Genomic DNA, 22886 nt, shown 5'->3' with positions numbered 1-22886 from the left:
CCAAAGAAGACATACAGACGGCCAACAGGCACAGGAAAAGATGCTCAACATCGCTAATTACCAGAGAAATGCAAATCAAAACTACAATGAGGTACCACCTCACGTGGTCAGAATGGCCATCATCAAAAAATCTACAAACAATAAATGCTGAAGAAGGTGTGGAGAAAAGGGAACCCTCTTGCACTGTTGGTGGGAATGTAAATTGGTACAGCCACTATGGAGAAACAGTATGGAGGTTCCTCAAAAAACCAAAAATAGAGCTGCCATAAAAAGAATGAAATAATGCCACTTGTGGCAACATGGATGGACCTAGAGATTATCATACTATGCGAAGTAAGTCAGACAGAGAAAGACAAATACCATATGATATCACTTATATGTGGAATCTAAAATACGACACAAATGAATGTATCTATGAAACAGAAACAGACTCACAGACATAGAAGACAGACCTTTCACTGCCAGAGAGGAAAGGGGGAGGTGGATAAACTAGGAGTCTGGGATTAGCAGATACAAACTACTATATATAAAGTAAACAACAAGGTCTTCCTCGGAACTATATCCAATGTCTTATAATAAGTTATAATGAAAAAGAATAAATATTTTATATGTATAACTGAATTGCTTTTCTGTACACCAGAAACTAAAACACAACACTGTAAATCAACTATACTTCAATTTTTTTAAAAAAGTGTTTTTTACATACCCACACTCATATATCTGTTCTCACATTTATGAAGTGGAGGGGAAAATTCTGCTGACATCTCTGAGTACAGTTACATGTTTCATTTAACAAGTGAGATACTTCGATCAGGAGTATTATTTGGTTTGCCAAAATAACTACTATGAGGCAAGACAGTAGAATCTTTTTGATGAAACTGGAAACAAAACTAGTCTCCACTCAGTCACATATTAACCATATTATTAGGCAACTACTCAATACAAACATGTTGGTACATAAACACTATGGTCTTACTCCCCTCATATCTCCTTACTGAAGTCCATTTCCTCCATATTTAAAAGAGACCAACATGTCAATATTATAATACTTCAGAGCCATGTAAGTTGAGTGTTCCAGCAAAATTAGCACAGACGGGAAGAGACACTAGGATATTCTTGTGGCGGTTCTCACCATTATGTGTTCAGGAAGGCAGAACTGAGGCAGAATGGGTGGGTGTCACATTGGAAGGGACAAAGCCAGCAGGTGTGCATCACAAGGGCAACAGATCTATGGGCCATGAAAACTGGCTCATGTGACAGCATTGGCACTTACATTAAACAGCTGCCATAGAACATACATAAGAAAGCTTATGAGTACCTTCTCTCAAATATTTTACCAGTGGACTGATGGCTGGGTCATTAATTTAATACAACTGCCACATGAAAGCAAAGAGAATCATTACTTTTAGAAGAGTAATCAGGAAATCACAGCTAACTACCATTCCAGTCACATAGTAACAGAATCAGCAGAGGAAACATCCCCTAGCAGGTGGATTTATAGGCATTCTTCCGAGTGGCAGTCCATATCAGCTATGATCCTGCTCATTTCTACAAGCATAATGAGGCAAGCTCTAGCAATGAAGCAGGAGCAGGTATTCAGACCCACAGACTGATTCAGAAATATATAAATCTAAGTAGGAAAGGAGATAAAAACAAATAGGGAAAAGGCAGTCAGAAGTTCCCGATTCATGAAGACATGTTTCTAATTGTTAAGCAATACAGTAAGAACAAGTCATTAGCCACTTACATCTGATTCCCAGTAATAATGAAAGATTAGGCTCTTTGCCCTGAGCACGCTGATTAAGAATACTACACAATGCTTTCAAGTCAAACAAACAATAGGACATTTCCTTGAACAGCTGATCAATCACACTCAAATCAAATAGTGGCCTTTTGGAAAGAACGGTCTGTGGCCTGGATTGGTCTGCTTCGTGGCCCTGATCCAATAAAGAGCAGGTCTCTTCTGTTTGTCTTTGGTTCTGCAGTGGATAAAGAAAACAAAAATCTGGTTGTTAGACAGAGGAAAGGTACTCAAAAGCCATAAAGGTTAACATTCCCCCATCCAATTCTATAAAGAAAACAGCGGAATCATATTACATGCACATTAACCAAATTTAACTGCATACATACAGCAGGAAAAATAAAAAGGGAGAGAAAAAGAATTTAAATAGTGGAAAGGGTGCCATCTGATGGCCTAGCGTAAACCTGAGAGAGGAAACATGAATTCGAACAGTCTCAGTTTCTAGGGGGTCTCTCACGGTCTCACATAAAAAGTACCTTGGTTGTGTATATATTTTGCTATGAGATGTATCCCAAGAACAAAAAGAACTGCAAAGAAAATTTAAACCTCATCCTACAGTTTTACTGTTAGTAGCAATAGTGATTTAGTTACTCTGAAACTGTTTTTTGTACATTGGGAAAAAAGTATATATGTTACTATGTTAATGTTGACAGGAACCAAACTTTTCAGTGTAAGAGAAAAAGAAATAAAAATATAAAATCAAAGGAAAAAAAACCCCAAACAACTCTGAATTGTTAAATTTGAATTGGAAGTATCAGTACAAACTCATGATTTATTATGCTCAGAAAAAGCTACACTCACCTCTTCCCCAAATTATCACCATTTACTCATCCTGAAAACTGCTAATTAAAGGTAAGTTTAACTAGCTTTCCAGTTGGAACTGTATTTCAGAAAAGCCAAATAGCCTGGGTTGATGAGGAAAATACAATTTTTTATAGACGAATGCCAGCTAATAAATGTAAGGGGAATGATATAATTAGAAAAAATTACTGTTGTTTTAATCATCTAATGATTCAGACAATGATCACTGGTGTATGCTAAAACCATCAAGGGAAAGGGTGCTGGCAAACTGCACATTCACACACTTGCCTAAGTATCAACAACCCCATTAACTGCTGACTGCAGAGGCTAAAATGTTACAATGGAAAGAATCAGTCTGTCACCACCTTAACCCAGTGAGATGGGTATTTGTGACACTTACAGTGGGATAAACAAACACGTATAATTTGATGATGTGAACAATACCTACAAAGTATTCGTGCCAAAAAATGTTTGCACTGAATCTACTATCTTTAGCTTTAACTTCTAGCTTACAAGAAATACAGGGGGTAGAGAACAAGATAAATGACACCATGAGGAAGCAATCACACAAATCTAGGTGTGACAAGTTTACAAGTTTGTAAGACAAAATGCCCAGTTTCTTCAGGGAGAAGAAAGAAACTTTAGCTTTATAAGACAAAATGAAACACAACACATGGTCCTTGTTTGAATGCTGGTTTCAACAGCCACTATAAAAAACACTTGGGGAGCAAGAGGGAGGGGATATGGGGACATATGTATACGTACAGCTGATTTACTTTGTTATACAGCAGAAACTAACACACCATTGTAAAGCAATTATACTCCAATAAAGATGTTTAAAAAAAAAAATTGGGGGAAGAAGGGGGGAAATTTTCATAAGACTAGGTATTATCAAATGTCAAGGAAAATTATTATTCTTATTGGGTGTGACAATGGTGAAATGGTTATATAGGAAACTGTCCCTAAGTTTTGGAGATGCATTCCTAAGTATTTAGAGGAAAATGTCATGATGACAACTCAAAAACTAAAATAAGCATTTTTTGTATAACATGTCCTTAAATGCAAGCCAAGTATTTCATCTCATAATTAAATGAAGAAAGTATGACCAGTTTCAGTGATGAAGTGTCTACATTGCACCTTCCTTAAGGATTTTCAAGGGTAATTTTGTTTATATTTTATATTCAACTTATGCATCATTTGATGACTTTAGGATCTAATCTCTATATACCATTTGACTTTGCTATAGTTAAGTTTGTGAAATTGTTTCTAAGACATTAGAAAAATAAAAGTTTGTCTTTTAGATTATAATTTTAGTAAGAAACCTAATGGATTTAATTAACTGGCACATCAAAATCAAGTCTTCAATTAAAAAATGATTTATGAATACGTACAAAATAGGCATTTGCTTTAACTGAAATAGGTACTGAATCATCCTTGAAAGCTATCTGAATTTCTTTTACTCACATCAAGCAATGTTCTTAATCTCTGAAGGTTTCTTTCTTTCTTTTCCAGCTCTTCCATCATCTTCTGAGTAGTCAATTTTTCTTTAGAAAGTTTCCCTTGCATAGACTAGAATAAAGAGAATTGCAAGCAAAGCATGTTAATGCTTAAAGCAAAATGCAATCAGGTAGGTAACCAGGAATACTGGCTCTGAATACTTTAGATGTTCTGACCTCCCCAACCCCTTGGAAGATGATGCCTTCACTTCTCAATCAACCCATATTACTTCTATAGTGGATAATTCCAAAGCAGGGGAGGAGGGAGGAAGAAGAAATATCATCTTTACCAAGAAAGTTTTTAATCTGGGTAAAACATGTTAAATCTAAAGTTGCTGTTTAACAACTATATTACAAACAGTTCTTATTTTATTGATTTTTGTTTATATACTGGGAGTGTATTAACAAATCTATACTTTAAAAAAACCCTTTTTCTTATGATTAATAAGGTACAAGATAATAAGATCATAAGACTGTACCTGTTTTCTATCATTTGAAACAGCTGAACACCCTCTCTCAGTGTATAGTATTCCAAGCTGTGAATATGATGTTCAATTCAGGGCAAAGGTCTATTATGGGACTTAGATAAACTAATCTCTCAACTCCATTATAAAATTATAAATTATTCAGACATGATACTACTGTGAGATAATCTTGAGTATACCAAAGCAGAATATAGGATATTTTAAGAGTGCTTGGGTCATTTCATCTTATAAATCTGATTTTCAGCTACACACCAAAGAAGAACTTGCCATAAACCTTGTACTTATCAGTGATTTTTTTTTCTATCAACTTTTCCCCTTTTAAACCACAAGATCAATAAACATGACTAAAGAAGAAATTTCATTATTTTTTGCTTCAGGTCTATATTTAGTCTCAACTCTGAAAATACTTGAGAATGCTGATGACCTAAATAGCACACAATCTACTGTGAAGGTTTTTTTTTCTTCCCTCACATTAGATCTGGATGGAATAAAGAGGATAGCTGTCACCATGGGTTGAGATAAGACTCTAAATATAAAACAGTTTTCTCAGTAACAGTATTCAACCTTGTTGCTTTTTAATTTCATTTGTCTGCTAAACTCTGTAAAAATACTATATTTAATTACTCAAAAGTTGGATACAAATGAATCAAGCTCTGTAACAAGTACATTTTCTTCCAGGGAAAACTTGTTTTATATTCCACAAAGATGAATTCCACAGTACAAAGTCACATGGGCTATCTGAAAATACATATTTTTGGATATTGAAATTCCTTTGTAACTGAATCAAAACCCATTTGATTGAATGATATGTTGGGATTTATTTACCTAGCTAAAAACTCATACTTACTGGCATGACAAGATTATTCGGCTAGAATCCAGAATTCATCCTAAATTTTCTTAAGATTTGTGACTGTTTATTAGAATTGTAGAAGAAAGGCACCACAAATAAACTACTCTAAATCTCATATTTTAACAGTGAAAACAGAACCCAAGAGAGGTATTTTCACAATGCTGTAATATAATTCTTTAGAAGATTATAGTGGTTTTTATTTTTATCATGTTGAATGTGACTAATAAGTAGCTAATAAATCTGACTAATACGTTACTGTGTAAGACTAAATTTAAATCAGTGAAGAAAAAGGTAATCTCCATCAGAATAAACCAGAAATGTCTGGCAGTAGTGCTGTTTGTCATAAGAAGGAAAATTGAATTTGGGAAATACATTAAGCTTAACATGTTATGTTGGTTAGGTTCAAAGGCACTAATCAAGAAGCCCTTTAATAGAAGAAAGAGTTCACAGACACATTCTAGTAAGACCAAATGCTGTACAACTTATAGGATAATACTAGGTGTGAGTGCTATAGCTGTCTGACAATAACATTTCACCTAAAAGATTAATTACTTCTCTATCCCAAATTGTATGAAAAAGCACATGTTTAAAGTTTAAGAAAAAAGCAAGGTGAGGGGAATCTCTACTAAGCTTAGAATGGGATTACTGAAGTTAAAAAGAATTCATTTTTAAATGTCTACAATTCCTCTTTAAATTTCCTGTTTAATAATGATTTTTTAAAGTCTCAGTTACTAATCCACAGGTATTGATCACAATCATTCTTGCAGTTGAAAGTGGTTTTAAATTCATTTCTTATTTTGATGTAAATATCCAGAAACGCTAACCATTTTTTGGCGCACATGCAAATAGCTCCGATGAAGGAAGGCCAAATGTGCCTGACTCAGCGTGTTCTATGTACTCCACAAACCCAGTTTAGGAGGAAGTGTTTTGAAAGCCGCTGACGTTAGCAGTTTTACCATAGAAACACAGCGAGCAACCAACCCCACCCTGCCCCGCACGCCATACAAGAGTTCCACAAACACATTCCTTCCTACAATCATTTAGCAGAAATTACAGCCAAGCACTATCTGTTCACTGGATGGTACACCAATGAACACAACAGTCAAAACACTTGGTCCTTGTGGAACTTGTACTAGGAGGGAAAAGACCAAAGAAAATAAACATAATAAATATGTAAGTTATGTAGCATCATACACTGGGACTTGCCTCGTGCTTTGTAGAATAAATAGGGCATGGTGAGGCAGGGGGGTTAAAATCTCAAATGGGGTAGAATAAGGGCTCATGGATAAAGGTGACAGCTGAGCAAAGTCTTGAAGGAGGTGAGAGACTGTGTCCCATAGGTATCTAGAGAGTATGTTTCAGTCCATGCAAAGGCTCTGAGGCGGATGGTGTCTCTTCTGTTTGAGAAAAAGCAAGAGAGCCAGGATGACGGAAAAGAGTAAGAGATCAAGTCAGAGAAGGAAGGCGAGGTGGGGAATTGACTGCATAAGCTCTTCTAAGCCAGTGTTACAAACTTTGATTTTTTACTCAGGAAAAAATGAGGAACCACTGAAGGGTACTACGAAGATATGATGTGATCTGATATTTGTTTAACAGCTCACTCAGGTTGCTGAGAAAACACTGTGGGCAAGCAAGGGTGGAAGCAGAAAGAAATAATCCAGATAAAGAATGAGGATGGCTTGAACCAGTGTGGCACAACAGTGGAGGTCGGGAGAAGGTGCCAGATGCTAGATATATTTTGAAGAAAACAGGATTTGCTCACAAAATGTTAGGCAGAAGAGAAGTCAAGAATAAGTCTTAAGGTTTCCGGACAAAGCAAACAGAAGGGCAGATCTGTCATTAATAGATATGGGAAATATGGAAGGTGTAGCAGGTTTATTATTTTTTGGCTTAGGGGAATAAGAAATTCAGTTTTGAACATGTTATGTCTAATACATCAAGTGATGACGTTGAGAAGGCAATTGGATATACAAGTTGTAAGACCAGGGGAGCACTCTGAGCTGGAGATAAAAATTAGGGAGCAGTGAGCACACACATTATATTTAAAGCCGTAAGACTGGGTAAGATTACCAAGAGAAGTATAAATAGAGAATCCTAGGAAAGAAACAAACCCCTTTTTTGAAATATGACACTGTGCATGTGTGTGTATTTTAGCAGTATAACTGACCTACACTATGTTAATTTGAGGTGCACAACATAGTGATCTGATATTTCTATACATGACAAAATCATCACCATGGTAAGTCTAGTTACCATCTGTCACCATACAAAGTTATTACAATATTATTGACTATATTCCCCCCACTGTACATTTCACTCCTGTGACTCATTTATTTTGTAACTGCAAGTTTGTACCTCTTAATCTTGCTCACTGGAATATGACACAATATTTTTGAAAGTAATTTACATGTCTTCAAAATAAACCTTAACATAAATATCACAAATGAAACTAAACTTATCCCTAGATTATAAACTGGAAAAGTTTCTAATAAGGTAATATGTCCAATTTTTATATACTAGTCTACTAACCTGCCTATACATTACAATAGGATTTATGCTACAGACCTTAAATTTATTGTGTCTAGTTAAATCAAACAACAAAAACAACCAAAAAATCTTAAAAAGCAGGTTCCTCTGAATTCTTTTGATTGTCATTTTATTGTACATATTTCAATTATCTAGAAACAAGGTATAAGTCAGTCACTTTAAGTTTATTGCTGAGAACAGTCGAAAGGCTTCATAGTAACTGTTATGATTTTATTAATACAAGCACACTATTTTTGCAATAGCATTTGTAACTACACATAAAAGGTAAGATAATAGTGCTACTATCATAAGAAATAGCAATTAATAAAGAGCATATATACTTAACAAGATAATGGCATTTATAAATCATTAATAAGAAGAATATATTCTTTTAATAAAATTTAATATTTTTCTCTCAACACCTTTTTAAAAACTAGTTAAGAAAAGTTCATCTCCTACACGAGGCCATCCATTCGTTCAAGACTGGGCGAGATAGCTGTTTATCTAATACATAGAAACCAACACAGAGAGTCAAGGAAAATGAATATGTTCCAAATTTAAGAATAAGATAAAACCACAGAAAAAGACCTTAATAAAAGAGAAAAGTGGTTTACCTGATAAACACTTCAAAATAATGGTCATAAAGATGCTCACCAAGGTAAGGAGAACAAAGCAAGAACAAAGTGACAATTTCAACACAGAGAGAAAAAGTATAAGATAGTACCAAATGGAAGTCACAGAGCTGAAGAATACAATAACTGAACTGAAAAATACAACAGGGGGTGTTTAATAGCAGACTAGATGAGGCAGAACAAAGGATCAGTACATCTGAAGACAGGGCAGTGAAACTCAGCCAATCAGAGCAGTAAAAAGAAAAAAAGAATGAAGATAGTCTGAGGGACTTATGGGACAACATTAGGCAGACCAACATTCACATTATAGGGGTTCCAGAAGGAGGAGCGAGAGAGAGAAAGGGACAGAAAACTTAAGTGAAGTAATGGCTGAAAACTTCCTAACCTGGGGAAGGAAACAGACATCCAGATCCAGGAAACTAAGAGTTCCAAAGAAGATGAATCCAAAGAGACCCACTGCAAGGCACATTATAATGAAACTGTCAAAAGTTAAAGAGGAGAGAATCTTACAAGCAGCAAGAGAAAAACAACTTATTACATGCAAGGGAAAGCCCATGATGCTATCAGAAGATTTTTTCAGCAGAAACTTTGCAGGCCAGAAGAATGTGGCACTATATATTCAAAGTGCTGGGGTGGAGGGGAGGGAAAGAACTGCCAACCAATAACATTCCACTTGGAAAGCTGTCCTTCAGTATTGAAGGAGAAATAAAGAGTTTTCCAGACAAGCAACAGCTGAAGGAGTTCATCACCACTAGACTGGCCTCACAAGAAATGTTAAAGGGACTCTTTAAGCTGAAACAAAAGAGTACTAATTAGTAACAGGATAAGTATAAATCTCACTAGTAAAGATAAATATACTGTAAAATTCAGAATAATCTAATGTTGTAAAGGTGGTAGGTTAATCACTTATAAAGCTACTATGAAGGTTAAAAGGCAAAAGTAGTAGAAATAACTATAACTACAATAATTTGTTAATGGATAGACAAGATAAATTGTGGCATCAAAAATATAAAAAGGGGAGGGTGCTATATCAAACGAAAAAGCTTCTGCACAGCAAAGGAAACCACCAACAAAATGAAAAGGCAACCTACAGAATCGTAGAAAATATTTGCAAATAATGTATCTGATAAGGGGTTAATATCCAAAATATATAAAGAATTTATACAACTCAAGAGCTTAAAAAAAAATCTAATTTAAAATGGGTAAAAGCTTAAATAGACATTTTTCCAAAGAAGATATTCAAATGGCCAACAGGCACATGAAAAGTTGCTCAACTTCACTAATCATCAGGGAAATGTACATCAAAGCCACAATGAGATCACCTCACACCTGTCAGGGTGGTTATTATCAAAAAGAGATAAGTGTTAGCTAGGATGTAGAGAAAAAGGGAACCCTTGTGCACTGTTGGTGGAAATGTAAATTGGTGCGGCCACTACGGAGAACAGCATGGAGGTTCCTCAGGAAACTAAAAATAGAGCTGCCATGTGATCCAGCAATTCCAGTTCTGGGAATTTATCCAACAGAAATGAAAACACTAACTTGAAAAGATATGTGCACCCCACTGTTCACTGCAGCATTATCTATAATAGCCAAGACATGAAAGCAACCTAAGTGTCCCTCAGTGGATGAATGGATGAGGAAAATGTGATTTTATATAATACACACACACACACACACACAATGGAATATTATTCAGCCATAAAAAGAATGAAATCTTGCCACTTGCAACAACATGGATGGAGCTTGTGCACATACTGCTAAGTGAAATAAGTCAGACAGAGAAAGACATACTGTATGATTTCACTTATATGTGAAATATGAAAAAAAAACAACCAAACTCAGAGATAACAGAGAACAGATGTGTGGTTGCCAGAGGGGAGGGAGTGGGAGTAGGGAGGGAATGAGCAAAGGGGGTCAAAAGGTATAAACTTCCAGTTTTAAAATAAGTCCTGGGGATGTAATGTACAGCATGGTGGCTATAGTTAACAATACTGTATTGTACATTTGAGTTGCTGAGAGTAGATCTTAAATGTTCTCATCACAAGAAAAAAAAATTTAACTGTGGTGATGGATGTTAATTATTAGACTTACTGTGGTGATCATTTCGCAACATATAAAAATATCAAATCACTATTTTGTACACCTGGAACTAATGTTATAGCAGTTTGAAAGAAAGAAAGTATAGAGTTAATGGTAACAAGATAAGATTTTGGAGTCAGACAAAATTAGGTTCTGGGTGCACAGCTTACGTGTTGTGTAATCATGGGTAAGTTATTCAACCTTTCTAGGCTCCAAATTCATCAGAAAGATTTTCCAACCTTGTAAAGTACTGTGAAAATTATGTGGTATATATGTAGACAATACCTTTGGATGCCTGCCTATTCACAAATCCCATGAATCATACATAAGTAAGTCATATTTGTACTGGGATTCTACATTCTTGGGTTATAGCTCACTGGGTCAGGCTGAATGAACACTTGACCAAACCTGAGGAAGTGAGACCCAGAGTCTATGAGTTAGTCTCTGCAGGTGGTGGGAAATGAACTATAGAACTTCAGGGCTGTGGGACAGCCATATTCTGCCATATGAGCTAAAGGAGGAAAGGAAGTCAGTCTGCAGAGAGAGAAAAGAGACTGAAACAGATGGAAATGCGAGCAGCAACAAAGCCTCTTCCTTCCTGAAGCCAGGCTTCATTCCTACCTATGGATTCCACAGATATCTCTGCATTCTTGTAATACAGTATATTCTACTATTTTTACTTAGGCTAAATTGAATTGGTTCTGTTGCTTACAATCAAAAAACCTAAATTACTTTTACTTAGTACAAAATATTTATGCAACTAACACTAATTCCTTTCTTCTTATACTAATATTTAAAAGCCCATTTCTTATTTCAAATCACCATGATATACACTTTAAATATCTTACAATTTTATTTGTCAACTATACTTCAATAAAGCTGGGGGAAAAAAAGAGCCCATTCCAGGGACTTCCCTGGCGGACCAGTGGACCAGTGCAGGTTCAATCTCTGGTCGGGGAACTAAGATCCCACATGATGCGTAGTGTGGCCCAAATTTAAAAACAACAACAACAACAAAAAAACCCCACAAAACAAAACAACAACAAAAGAGAGTCCGTTCCAAATTCAGCACTATGGGTGAATTTTCTTGTGGAAAAAGGTTTTTTTGTCTTTTTTCACTAGTTATCCCCTAGAAGAGTGCCTAGCCCATGGTAGAAACTCAGTTAACAATTACTAAATGAGCTGAATTGGTGAATAAACGACAAAATATGAAAAAGTAACTATTTAACACCTAGTTTTGTTTAAGTAAGAAGCTGTGTTTACTCATTCAAAACAGTTACTGAGCCTCTTTTATGCACAAGGCACTGTGCTAAGTGCTGAACTGGATAAGGAATGTTCAAAGACCTTAGTGTACCCATTATAAAGCTCTTGAAAAAAATGTATCAGAAAAAAAAGGCACTTTATTCATCTCAAGGAGCAAATAATGCCACCACACTGTAGAGTGTAATGTACTAAAAAATTTCACTTTGGAGACAAAATTTCCAAATTGTACTTCTAGGTAACTGAGCATAAGGTACTTTCCGCAGAAGACTAGTTTCCCAGTATGCTCCAGTTTAAATATCTTTCATTCCAGGAAAAGACCCTTAAAACAATTCTCTCCCCTAAGGCTTACACAAGGAAGAAATCAGACTAACATTTTTTTTTCTTTTTCTTGGGACTTTTCACTTTGAGACATCCAGGATTAATGCCCAAGGCACAAACTCTGAGGTCAGACAGACATGAATTAGAATCTCAGCTGAGACCCTGGGCACACCTTTTAAAATCTCAGCAACTTCATGTATAAAAATATGCTCTTTCTTACCTTGTAAGATTACTGTTAAGGCTTAGAGATAATAAACGTAAACAAGAACCGCTCCTGTAACATGTAATATCATCACTAGCATCATCACTGACACCTCTGCATTTGGCAACAGAGGTTCTATTTCTCACTTTGACTTAAGTGTGGACAAATATTAAACCCCTTTTCCTCATTCTTCCATACTGATAAAAGAGAATTTTCAAAATATTTGTAAAACTAAGGAATATCCAAGCACCATAAAAATTGCAATTTTTTAGGTTTCTGTTTAATAATAATTGAAGATAGTGTACAGCTCAAATTCCTTTCTTAACTATCATCTTGCTACCTGATATAATTTTAAAAACAATCTGCCTGAGGGCTCTGCTTTCAGCATGATGGCACGAGGAGCTCCTCAGACCTGCTCCCCAAGGAAACTGGTGAAAAACCATAAAATAACACATTTAAAGCTTCTGGAAATGGTTCATACAAGCAAATGAACAAACATATTCAAGAAAAGCTACTAAAACTCAGAAGAGCTGAAGTCTGTGGTATTTGAAACAAAATCCACTTGATTCCTACCCTCTCACAGCTAAGCAAGATGGAAACTCTAGACTGGAACAGTCAAGAACAGAGGGCTCCCTCCCTCCCCCCACTCCTAGTTGCACTGCTGTCTTCCTAGGAAGGGCAGGGCATCAGCACTTCTCATCTGTAGCTGAAGCTAAGTTCCAGGCAAGTGCAGCCAAAAGGTGGGGGCTCCGTTCTTCCGCCCAGGCTGCCTCAAGGGAGGAAGGCTTTACCTGGGGTGTAGCCACGAGAATACTGGGGCCCTGACTGCCCTTGCGTTGGCTTCCGGGGCAGGAGTATCCACTGAAAGAGGCAAGCCGAGAGACCTAGAGCTGCTGCCCACCCTCCCTCCACTAGCGCTCAGCTAGAGTCACTCAGAATCTTGACATTGTTCCCACCCACAATGACTAGGCTCAGAGATTCTGCCTGGGGAGAAACAGGCCACAGAACAGAGACCGCTGAAGGTCTCCCTAAAGGAACTGAATTCTTTTGCAACAGAGTATGAAGTTCAGTCCTAAGGGCACTCTCAAAACAGTGGGAGATTGTGGCAAAGGCAGTTGGGAGGACAGTGTTAGATTCATTGGAGCAACGGGCTCTACTGTAGGCTGGCTAGCTTGCAAGAGAGAAACAGTAAAACAGACAGCTGGGAAGGACACTCCTGGGAACAGTAAAAATCTCAAACATTAACCCAGGAAGCTAGTCCTTCAAAGGAGCCAGAATGGACCAGTCTATGAAGCAATTTATGCCACAGGGCATTGCTGAAAACAGCAGAGTGTTGAGCTGGCAATTAATGGAGCTCAACAACTGGTGTGGTCAGAGAAAGAGTCACAAAAGACCACATATTACATTTATATAAAATGTCTAAGAGCAGGCAAATCCATAAATACAGGAAGTAGATTAGTGATTGCTTATGCTGAGGAGGGCATGGGGTTTAAGAGAGTGACAGCTAAAGGTGTTACTTTTGGAGGTGACAAAAATGTTCTAAAATTGACTGTGGTCCTGGTTCCATACATCTGTGAGTATACTAAAAATTACTGAATTGTATATTTATTTTTGGCCACTTGGCCTGCGGGATCTTAGCTCCCCGACCAGGGATCAAACCTGCGCCCCCTGCGTTGGAAGCGCGGAGTCTTAACCACTGGACCACCAGGGAAGTCCCTCTGAATTGTATACTTTAAATGGGTGAACTATAGGGTGTGTGAACTATATATCGATAAAACTGTTATTAAAAAATCAGCACAATATAAAAAAAAACACCACTTGCCTGGGTTCCTTTTCTTCCAGGTCCTGATTTTCTCAGGCTTATAAAGCTAGAGCTACCAAAAGAGTTTAAACGTGCCATTACACACCTAAGGTTAGTGTCTCAGAATTAAACCCTTTTTTTTTTAACTTAAATCTCAGTCTCCCCAGTCAAGTCCCACTTGTGGTCCCATGAGCAAGCTGAGGACTGTACAATACTTCCTACAGGCTCTGGGACTAGGACTACTACTAGGCTATAAGGAAGCACTGCCTAGAGAACTTGTTAATAATACATTATTTCAAGCTTCACCCCAGAGATACTGACTCATCAGAGTCACAATGAGGCCCAGAAATCTGTATTTTAAAAAGCATCCCAAGTACTTTGAATATCCATATAGGTTTGGTGACCACTCATAGCACAGGCTCAAGAATACTCTTTCATGATTCAAGTGAGCTGACTCCCTTCCTGCAACTTCCCACCTCAGACACAAAGAACTGACTTTTCAAAAGTTAAATCCACCTTTTACATATCTTATTCTAAGATTTTAATTAACAACTATACTGTGCACACAAAAGGCCTGTACACTAAAGATTTTTTCTCTTTCTAAGTACAAAGACTAGAGAGAAAGCTTATTTTTTAAAAATCTACTTTTCCTTTGACAGAATACATATTTTTGGCTGTTAAGGATTTTCAAAAATTAGTGTTGATTTCTGATGAGAATATTTACAGTTTTTCATGCATTATATAAAGCATTTACACATAGGTAAAATTTTTAAAAATTAAAAAACTTTGGGAAGAAAGAACTTCATGTCAGGACACATTACAAAACTAGGATAACATAAAAAATAGGAGATAAAATCACACGATAATAATGAAAAACATTAAATCAATATTTATTTAGGTTAAAGAAAAATTATATTCTGCCTATATGACACTGCATTGGATTATGATCCATTTTCTCACCATACCTACTGAAAAAACCTGTTTGATGAAAGCCTCAATAAGAGAGATTGCTAAAAATTGGAATAAAATCTCCTGAGGCTGTGGAAACATCTTCTCTTGAAGCGTTATAAATAGGACAGACTGTCACAGTTTTGAGATTGGTGGTCCCAACCATGCCATTAAAAGTGAACAGTCTTAAAGACTTTTAAAAGTGTCATTCTTACTTTGTAATATTATAATCATTCATTGATAGCTGTCAATTCAGAAAGGCCATTTAAATGCGTAAGTCCTTTTAATGAGAAAACTTTTTAACATGTTAGAGAAAACAAGTAAACATAACAAACTTTTTTACTTTGTATCTCCTCTGCCAAAAGATTACAATGATAACATACAAAGATAGCAGCTCACTGGAAACAAGGTTATATGGGTGAAATGTCCTTTTGAGGGATAAATAGGAAGGAAGGTAATAATGCCCAGTGAAGAACTCATTCACGTTCTGACTGCAGCCATGTTTATGGAAATGATGGGAAACATTCTACTGCAAAATGTCTTTTTATAGTATATATATTGACAGAAGAAAAACCTGTAAGAGGAGAAGTCAGTTTAGCTACACTGGTTTCATGGATATAAGGAAAGGCAATATTTCTAAAGGATCAATTACTAATCAAGGTATTCATGCCAGTTAACAATATCATCTTGATGGCTGAACAAAATAGTAGATAAATCTGTGTTTTTATAACACTGAACTCAATTTCAAAATCAGCATATACTGTTACATGAAGTAAAACTTCTTCTATATTCAACAACAAATACAAAATAACTAGTAGAAGACTGATTTCTCCCCAAACCTCCAAAGTTGTGAATCAATAAACTTGCCACTGACCTAAACCAGGTAAGTATTTATTTGAGTTCTGGTGCAAGGTAGTAAACTACATATATTTTATTTTCTTTTTTTAAATTTATTTATTTTATTTATTTATTTTTGGCTGCATTGGGTTTTCGTTGCTGCGCGCGGGCTTTCTCTAGTTGCAGCGAGTTGGGGCTACTCTTTGTTGTGGTGCACGGGCTTCTCACTGCAGTGGCTTCTCTTGTTGCGGAGCACAGCCTCTAGGTGCGCAGGCTTCAGTAGCTGTGGCTCGCGGGCTTTAGCTCACAGGCTCAGTAGCTGTGGCGCACGGGCTTAGTTGCTCGGCGGCATGTGGATCTTCCTGGACCAGGGCTCGAACCTGCGTCCCCTGCATTGGCAGGCGGATTCTTAACCACTGAGTCACCAGGGAAGTTCAATAGTTGTATTTTAAATATAGCATTTTCATTCTATAACAATGCCTTATTTTTACCTCCTATAAACTGGACATAATAAACATGGCAAGGGATTTTATTTTTCACTTGTGTCATAAAATTTAAGCTATAAGAATAACCTGCATATACCCAAGGCAATGCAGTACTCCAAATCAGCCAAATGAACTTCTAACAAATTTGATCTTCTCAACAGTTTGCAGGGACATAAAGAAGCAGTGAAACATGAAACTTGAATAATACTAAGCTGGCTTTGTCTACTAAACACCCGAAAATGGAACAACTTCCCAGCACTATGGAGGAACAAAACACGCAAACTATAATGGCAGTGACATTTTATAATAAATTTAATACTATACTAATAGCTAAAATGCATAATTCATGTTAAAAATGGTTGGGAAGTTCTCTGTTGTTCTTAATTATAAAGTATTTTGTGTTATTTTGGCTATGCCAAGGAATTTGAAGTACTATAAAACAGAGCTATAGCATGTTGGAAGGACATCACCATCTACATAGGACTAAGGTTGGCCACTCTTGATGTAAGCAAAAGGAAAAGCTAGGAGCTTTAAATAATCAGTAATTGACAGGAATTGCTCTATTATGTGGTTCAACTTGATGACATGCCCATTGACTACAGTATAAAGCAACAAGAATACTTTTTCAACCCAGAGTGTTCTCTTTAGGATTCTGCAGTTTCCAATGCTAGGTAAATAATTAGTATTCATTTTTTCAGAAGAGGCAATATTCTGAAAATTTCAGGTTTTTACAGATTACGCACTTTTTATATCCATCACAAACCACCAAATAACAAATGAAAACAAAAAACCTAGCTTTCTCAACTGTGAGGGCCCCAAAATAACAAGTTTAAACAAGTAATGTTAAGCCAAAAATTTTCTCATTATCTGAGGCATATTTGTCTCAATCTGTAATTTTCAAGATATTTTCAAATAATATCTTGGTAAATACATGGAGCTTAGTTGGCCAGTTATCAACATTTGCTCTCTCTCTCTCTGTGAGCAAACTATATCCTAGACCTGTAAACCTAGATGGTCACAATGGCTAAGAACAAAAAACAAAACAAAACAAAACAAGATAGGCTTTGCTTCCAAAGGTAAGACAACAGAATTAATGACTATACTGTCTGGGCCCAAATATTTGGAAATAAATGTACCTCATTAATTTGACTTCCATTCTGTAATTAATTTGAAGAAATAAAAGAATGTTAACTCAAGCATTTTAAGATCAAAGAATGGAATGGGAAAAAAAAAAGAATGGAATGGCACATAATTACATATTCTTCTACATATTCATTTATATATAGTCATATCTAAATGTGACTGACTAAAGACTTGGTTAATGTGTAAGAGTAAATTGCATTACGATGCTTCCACAAATGGGGAAAATGCACATTTCAATTAATACAAATATACCTTAAACATCTATAATGTGAGAGAGAGTATGCAATAAATCCTACAAATAAACAAATTAAAAACAATAAATCCTATAGGTTTTATCCACCAAAATCTCAATGCCAAAGGGCAAAGTTGACCGTCCTTAATTTGGATCGAGATAACTTTTATTAGATTTACCTCCTGGATATTGTTACCAAATGAAATAGAAATTCCTTTCATTGTGGTCTATGATAAGAAGTCAGATAATAATGGCTGAGAGAATCTAACCATCTCGTAATTCGAATGGCTTGCAGAACAACTGAAGGAATACACACTAAAGAGTATAACCTCTGTGAATCGATCCAATAAGCGCACACACTTGTTGAATTGGACTAGAGTTTGATTAAATTGATAGATCACTTAATATGGCGAAAAGACAAAGCAGATTGTCCATAAATTCTGACACTCAAACCATTACGTTTTTCTTTTTTACTTCCAGTTTTGAGAATACTCAAATTAAGAGATATAAAAATAATTTATTCAGCAAAATTTGTCCAATGGTTTTCTATCACACAAAGAATAAAATACAAAGACATATACCTCTATGTGATCTGGCCCCAGGCTACTTTCTACCATCAGTCACCTCTCACTATATCTCACAATCACTGTACTCCAGACTAGCAGCCTTCTTGCTAGTCTTAGAGCACACCAGGCACATTCAGGGCACTGGTTGCTCTCTTTGCCTAGAATGTTCTTCCCCTGCTTATCTTCATTCAGAACTATGTTCAAATATTACTTCTTCAGGGAAAACTTCATGACCACTGCATATAATGCAGCACGATCTGTCATTGCCCTCTATCCTCCTTTTTTTTTTTTAAATAATAGTACATATCCCTACTTGACATTACATTTCCATTTTCTCCATCTCACCCCACTACAATGGCCAGGGACTTGCTTTGCTCACTGATGAATCTCCAGTGCTAAGAACAGTGCCTGGCATATATGTAGGGGCTTGGTAAATATTTGGCAAATCAATAAAAGAATGAAAATCCACTTAATCTACACATTTTGGTTTATATTTTGGGTCAGATACCCTAAGCTCTAGATACAGACACAAATATGCAAAGTGTTATACTTTGATGATACAGAAAAATAATACATAGAATTATTAGGAGGGAGTGCTCTTGCCGAGTTACAATGGACTAAAAACAGTCCATTGTCTTTAATTTTAGATCATTGATGACCTTAACCAAATGTGTTCTCAGTAGTAGAGGTAGACTGCATCCAATTGAAAAGAGGAGAGGTAAGGAATAGAGAAGAATAATTTTCACAGTTTTTGAAGAACTGATTTACCAAGTATCATTTTCATTCTAAAGAACTGAAAGATTAATATTAAAGAATTTGCAATGTCACCTCAAGTGTTATTAATATGTTCATACAAAAACATATATGCTTTGATATTTTTTAGATATGTAATTACTAAGAGTAAATCAGCATACAGCTAAATTAAAATAAGCACAAAATATTCCTTACCTGAATTTCTAGAATCATTTTGTCAATCTCATCTTGTTGGCTGTCTATTATCTACAACACAGGAAATATATCAGTCTGAATCAAATTGTTTTTTTCCATTGCTTTTTTGGAAGTACCAAATTTCAAGAAAACAAAAGCACAGGGAATTATGAATTTATTTTTTTTAAATCAAAGTGTGTGTTTTTTTTTTAACAAAAGTATTCATACAAAGTATCCTTTAAATAGCCGTATGATTTGGATCACACATATGTAAAACTGCAAACATCTTACTCTAGCTCTTGATAAAATTTTAATCTTTAAATTTATAAAAATAAGTTTGAGACAGATTTTGAATAATTTAGGAAGGAAAAAGATATCCTTTTGTTTTTGCTAAGAAATAATGTAACTTCTTTAGTTTGGCTTTTATTTAAATTTAAATTAAAGTTACTTAAATTGCTATTTTCTTTCCTAATAAAAACATTCAAACTAAAAATTCCATAAGCTATTAAATATTAGCAAAAATATAAATCAAATAAACTAGATAAATTATATATCTATGCATGTATCCATATAGTATAGATTTCACTATCAAAGTTCATTATTAAAGATATATACTGACCTTACTAGCATTCTCATTTTGTTCTCTCAGGTTATCATTTTCATTCTGAAGCTGTTTTGCATCTAACATGGGAAGGCGAATTCCATCTTCAAGGCATCTTTCTACTTTTTGCTGCAAACTGTTTTAGAAAGACATAATTATATGAAGAAAATAAGCTCTCTGTGCTGATTTTGGTAGATGAATGAAGTCTCTTCTTAGGATCTATAATATTTTTTAAGCAAGCAATAATCAAGACCTACAGACAACAGATGACTAAGTTTGAGTACCTATATTTCATACAAGTAAGAAATATAACGCAGGCAGATTATCTTTTCAGAAATAGCAAATACGAGACCAGAGTCAAGAGTTGCTTAGTATGTGACAACCTTAGGCCCTGGTGAAGTCCTTCATGACCCTAATCTGAGCTCTGCAATCTAAGCCGTGTTCTTTCCCTCTCCCCCAAAAGGAGAGTTCCTTGATTAAGATGATTATGGTAGGGAGCCTAAGAATATGGATACACGTCTTTTGCCCTTCATTTTTAGTTCAGCAAAAGTTTGTAAAGATAGTTGTTGACTAAATCAGCAGAATTACATTTTTCCTTCATTAATAAGAGGAACAATCTAGTTCCTTTTTACAGTAATCTGCATTTCTATCAATAACCTTTCTTATTTCCTTCACCATTTTTACTACCTCCTTTTTGAACTTGGGATCTAGTAGACGAGAGGTCAGTTTCATTGTTTATTCTTTCAGGGAATTCTCTTGATCCTTTCATTAGGAGTGGTTCCTCTGCTTCTTCATTTTACTTATATTTCTCTGACTGTATGAGTTTAGAAGAAACAGTTACCTAGTGTTCTTGAAGGGCTGTTTTTGTGGGAGCATCCCTGTGTAGCCTGCGTGAGTCTAACATTTTTGATGTGAGGGCTGTTTTTAGTATGGATGCCTGCCACGTCTTTCCTCAGTGTGTGCTGGCCTAACGGGTGTGATTGGTGTTGTGGTGACCAGAGTTTGCACTGGACGCTGAGTGGGGCCTCCTCTTTGAAAAGCAACAATCTAATATATTTATTCCCTGACCTAACAGTTTCTTATGCTATGCTTGGCAGAGAGTTGCATTTTAGAAGAGGAAACAACAAAAGGAAGCCCCTCTGGTATATTAAGAATAAAAGACGGGGAGCGGGGGTGGATGTTAGCTTTGAGAAAGGAAGAACAGTATTGTTTGGGTTAAAAGAAACTATGCTATTAAAAACAACGACCAAAACCAAAACATAACAGCAAAGACACCTAGGAATAGGTCTACTTTAGCCTGTAATCATACTCAAGAGTTGCAGCCTACTAAAAGAAACAGACTTGTTATAATGTGGATTTTGATATTTTCATTACTTTTCTTCTTTCAAGTATTATGGCTATCGTGTTTTCTCTCTCCCCGCCCACCGCCCAAAAAGAAAAACTGCCATATCTAGTCTGTGGACAAAGAATTGACAGTCCTAAATAGTACAATAAGGGCTTCAGATGTGTTCATAAATAATGGCACCAGAGAAGTTTTTACATATTATGAATGTACTGTACTGATTTGTAATATATTGTTACTTGTCATAAAAGTATTTGCTTTTTCAGTCTAAAAGTAAAAAAATACATTATTTCTATCTCAGAAAAAGTTTTTGTCTCAATTCAGTGTGAAGACACTACTTCTATGTATTTATAACATTTCAAGAAAAATGTTACATTAAAACTATTAAGGTGTCTCATATTAAAAAGAAAACAAAAGAGCCAGTGATGTGGAGGGAAAAATATACTCTGTCATGTAAAAATATCAAGTATTCTTTCATGTATATATTCTCGTTTTGTTTACATTATGAAGCATGCTCACTTAGAAAAGTAATAAATCTCTTTAACGGCAAAGGTACCAACTATTGCATTACTAGGAATCCCGTCCACATATTTTACTTAGATTTTCATTTCTAAATGGAAAAGTTTTCTTATCTCATTTTTAAATCCCAAAAGTTCTTATGTATTCACAAAGCAGGAAACTTGGAATATTATATAAAAACAGATCAATGTAATGATACAATTTATAGTCACATAATACATCTTAAGTTCTTCTGGAACTTAAGGAATACTACATCATATAGCTGAGGAAACTGAAATAACACTCCTACCCCCAAGTCAACTGACACTATAGCCATACAAGTACTGAAGAATTTTAGAAGGCCTTCTTCGGTCCTTTATATCTATTAGAAATCAAGAGAAATTTCCTGGGATAATGTCATCTCAGAGAGTATCAAGATAAAGTTTAGCATATGGAAAATGGATTCTCAAATGCACTATACTAAATCTTTCCAAATCACGAATACTAGGCTCAATGCTCTCCAAAAACCTAATAAAAGAGAAAATCAAAATAAAAGAGAAGGTATAAAATTATATTAAATATGTAAAAGCACACAATGGAACAAAACAAATTATTTTCAGGTGTTCCTAGTTCCACTCATAAAACACAGCTTGAGTTTATGATTGTAATGCCCTATAAAACAGAACAAACGCATTACCTCTTTTCATTTTGTCATAAGATTAAAGAAAAAGATATATGGTTGAATTAATGGAGGTCAGGAAGCTGTTTTGAGACTAGAGAATAGGATATAAGATGTGGAGTAATAAAAAGAAATTAAAGATCAAGAAAGCAGAAAACAGGAGAAAAATAAAGGTAGAGTCAAAGGTATATGGATTTTTTTTGGAGCTGAGATTAGAAACACAGAAGACTGAATTGTCCCAGAAATCAGAGGTTTTCTGCACTGAAATCTAAGGGAAAAAAAGTAGACCAGGCATATTTAAGACTTTGAAAATAGTAGTAAAGCAATATTAACATGGAATTATCAGAAGGATTTTGACTAAAAAAGTGAGTTAC

General features: G+C 35.5%; 1 protein-coding gene across 2 annotated transcripts in view; it reads right to left on the bottom strand.

Moving 5' to 3' along the window:
• The window catches only part of CEP85L (centrosomal protein 85 like), a 153590-nt gene that overhangs the window by 3326 nt on the left and 127378 nt on the right, over positions 1–22886 (bottom strand). For both annotated transcript variants that reach the window (XM_061207074.1, XM_061207073.1), the window contains exons 9-12: positions 20012–20129; positions 19414–19464; positions 4067–4171; positions 1748–1979 (exon numbers count right to left, since the gene is read on the bottom strand). In XM_061207074.1, coding sequence (XP_061063057.1) covers positions 1748–1979; positions 4067–4171; positions 19414–19464; positions 20012–20129 — 506 coding nt within the window. The remainder of the gene's footprint in view (positions 1–1747; positions 1980–4066; positions 4172–19413; positions 19465–20011; positions 20130–22886) is intronic.

The sequence above is a fragment of the Eubalaena glacialis genome, chromosome 12 (assembly GCF_028564815.1).
Source record: "Eubalaena glacialis isolate mEubGla1 chromosome 12, mEubGla1.1.hap2.+ XY, whole genome shotgun sequence".
Taxonomy (NCBI): Eukaryota; Metazoa; Chordata; class Mammalia; order Artiodactyla; family Balaenidae; genus Eubalaena; species Eubalaena glacialis.
The sequence above is the reverse complement of the archived record's forward strand: the minus strand, read 5'-3'. Positions and strand labels throughout refer to the sequence as shown.